This window comes from Opisthocomus hoazin, chromosome 7 (genome assembly GCF_030867145.1).
Source record: "Opisthocomus hoazin isolate bOpiHoa1 chromosome 7, bOpiHoa1.hap1, whole genome shotgun sequence".
Lineage (NCBI taxonomy): Eukaryota > Metazoa > Chordata > Aves > Opisthocomiformes > Opisthocomidae > Opisthocomus > Opisthocomus hoazin.
The window spans coordinates 61921754-61924811 of NC_134420.1; the positions used below are offsets into that span (position 1 = coordinate 61921754).

General features: G+C 68.5%; 1 protein-coding gene across 1 annotated transcript; it reads left to right on the forward strand.

The window, feature by feature from the left end:
- Positions 1 to 1137: 1137 nt before the first annotated feature.
- Positions 1138 to 2289, forward strand: DIO3 (iodothyronine deiodinase 3). Its single transcript, XM_009936900.2, has one exon. The coding sequence runs from the start codon at positions 1443 to 1445 to the stop codon at positions 2265 to 2267; it is 825 nt and encodes a 274-aa protein (XP_009935202.2). The 5' UTR covers positions 1138 to 1442; the 3' UTR covers positions 2268 to 2289.
- Positions 2290 to 3058: the final 769 nt, after the last annotated feature.

Sequence of the window (3058 nt, forward strand, 5' to 3'; positions counted from 1 at the left end):
ACAGCTCACCGGGACGCAGCGGGACCCTCAGCAAACAGGGGGACACGGCGGAGGTGTCTCTGCTGCCGCCCCACCGTCCCGGCCGCCCGCCCGTCGCGGCACCCCTGGCAGCACTGGCCGGGCCCCAGCTCGGTGGGGACAGCGCGGTCACGGCTGGGCTGGCAGGAGACACCGGGGTGACGCACGCCCCGCAGATCCCGGCTGAGTCCCCGGGACGAGGAGAGAGGATCTTCCCCGAGGACGCAGGGGCCGTCCTGAGCGGGCCGGTGTCGAGCGCGGTCGCAGGCCGCCTCCGCAGCGTGGTCGGGCCCCGCCTTCACACCCCGGCTCACGCCCGCAGTCCCGGGGCCGGCCGGCGCCCCGCAGCCTCCCGCGGCCCCGGGGCCCCCGCGGCGACGGTCGTTGCCGAGGGCGCTCGGGGGAGGCCGGTGAGCCCCTCCGCGGGGGGAGACCCGCCGCCGAGGGGACGCCCCCTCCGACTCGGGGTCCGGGGCGAGGCGGCCGGGGCGCCGACGCCTGCGGGCCGGGGGGCGGCAGGGCCCCAGGGCTCCCCGCCGCCGCCGCTGCCGCGGCTTCTCGGGCAACAGCTACCCCTAGCGGCCGGAGCGCCGCCCCGCGCCCCTCCTCCGCCGCGGGGCAGCGCCCGCCGGCCCGAGCCCACCTGGCACCCTCCGCTCCGGGGCCCGCCGCCGCCGGGGACCGGGCCGCCCGCCGCCGGGCGATGGGGTCCCCGCGGGCCGTGGCGGCGGCCACCTCCCTCCCGTCCCGCCGCCGCGGCAGGAGGATGCGGGCGCGGCTCGTCCGCGGGTTCGAGCCCCGGGTGCCCCCGCGGCGGCGGCGGGGCGTGTGGCGGGGCGGAGGCCGTGCCCGCGGGCGCCAGGTCTGACGGGGCGGGGAGGGGAGGGAGGCGCGGGGAGGGAGGGACGCGGGGCGGGCGGCCCGTCCCTGTCACCTGCGGGCGCTGCCGGGACGGCCCCGGGCCCCGCTGCCGCTCCGGCGCGGCGCCGGCCCCGCACTCGCAGAGCCCGTGCGGGGCCGGGCCGGGGGCCGGGCCGCGCCTGTTGCGTTGTCCTTGGCGGGGCTGTTGGTGAGCGCTATCTGCGGCCGGGGACCCCGGCGGTGCCCTATCTCGGGCTCTCTGCCGCTGCCTGATAGCGGCTGCTCCCTGCTTCGTTGCACGTCCCTCGCGGCTCCCGCCGGGGCTCTCTCCTTTTGTCTGTGTATTTTTAGGTCATTAGAGTGGAGGGGTAGGTAATCCCCAGGCTCAAGTTCCAGAGGGGCGGGTTCTGGCCGGAGGTGGAGTCACTTTTCATTTAAATCCCCGACTATAAAATGGGCTTAAAGAGAAGCGGGCTCTCGGCTGCGCTGCGCGGACCCCGGCGAGCAGGGGGCGGGGGGCGGGGGGCCCGGGCAGGCAGCGCCCTGCCGCACCAGCCGCCGCGATGCTCCACTCCCTCGGCGTTCACACCTTGCAGCTGCTCACCCAGGCGGCCGCCTGCATCCTCCTCTTCCCCCGCTTCCTCCTCACCGCCGTGATGCTCTGGCTCCTGGATTTTCTGTGCATTAGGAAGAAGATGCTGACGATGCCCGCGGCGGAGGAGGCGGCCGGCGCCGGCGAGGGGCCGCCCCCCGACGACCCCCCGGTCTGCGTGTCCGACTCCAACCGCATGTTCACGCTGGAGTCGCTGAAAGCCGTGTGGCACGGGCAGAAGCTGGACTTCTTCAAGTCGGCGCACGTGGGCTCCTTGGCCCCCAACCCCGAGGTGATCCAGCTGGACGGGCAGAAGAGGCTCCGCATACTGGACTTCGCCCGCGGCAAGAGACCCCTCATCCTCAACTTCGGCAGCTGCACCTGACCCCCGTTCATGGCCCGCCTGAGGTCCTTCCAGCGCCTGGCCGCGCACTTCGTGGACATTGCCGACTTCTTGCTGGTGTACATCGAAGAAGCACACCCCTCCGACGGCTGGGTCAGCTCGGACGCAGCCTACAACATCCCCAAGCACCAGTGCCTCCAGGACAGGCTGCGGGCGGCTCGGCTGATGAGGGAAGGGGCGCCCGATTGCCCCCTCGCCGTGGACACCATGGACAATGCTTCCAGCGCCGCCTACGGCGCCTACTTCGAGAGGCTCTACGTCATCCAGGAGGAGAAGGTGATGTACCAGGGAGGCAGAGGACCGGAGGGCTACAAGATCTCGGAGCTCAGGAGCTGGCTAGACCAGTACAAAACCCGGCTCCAGAGCCCCAGCACGGTGGTCATCCAAGTGTAAAAAGGACCCGGCAAGGAGCGCAGGGGCGGAGGGGCGAGGGGAGTGCGGGAGGAGGGGTGCGGAGGGAGAAGGCTCCGCGACGCGGGTGGCGGGAGCTGCCTTCCCACGGGGACACTTGCAGGAGGCTGCTGTGCGAGCTTTCGAGCAAGATGTGCCATAGTCCTTTCTCTATTCAAATCATGTTGATTTGCCAGCCACGCTCCTGTCAATACTGTATTTCCATGTGCGTTTTGTAAATAACCCTTCTCTTTTTTTCTTTCTTTTTTTGGGGGGGAAGCGTTTACTATTTTCTAAGGAGGCTCTCTGCCTACGGGATCTGTTCCCAGCTGTGTGCGCGCGGGTGTGTGTCTGAAAAGTTGTGTGCAAGTGCTCCGTACTGCCTAGCAAGTGCTAACTGGGATTTCTAGTATTTCTTTGTGATGACCGATTTTGAAATGGGTTTCTCTAATGCCAGGAAATCGCGTCTGATGTTGTCAAGTACTAGAACTGCCAATAGCCAGAGCTGAACGGAATGTCCTATTTATGGGGGGGGGGGGGGGGGGGGGTTTGTAAGAAGTTTGTTCACCTTTTTTTTTAATGAATTTTTTTAAATAATAAAGGTTGAGTAAATACACGTCTAACCTTGACTGTCCCTTCTCTATCTTCAGACCGGTGCATCCACTTTCCCTTTTGCCTGCCCCGCAGGCGAGGAAGGGAAGGCGAAGCGGCAGGCGGCGGCGGGTGCGCTGCTGGAGGCTCCGGGAAGGGGGGGCCGGGTCGCTGCCCCCGAGAAGGGGGGGTACCGAGCGTCC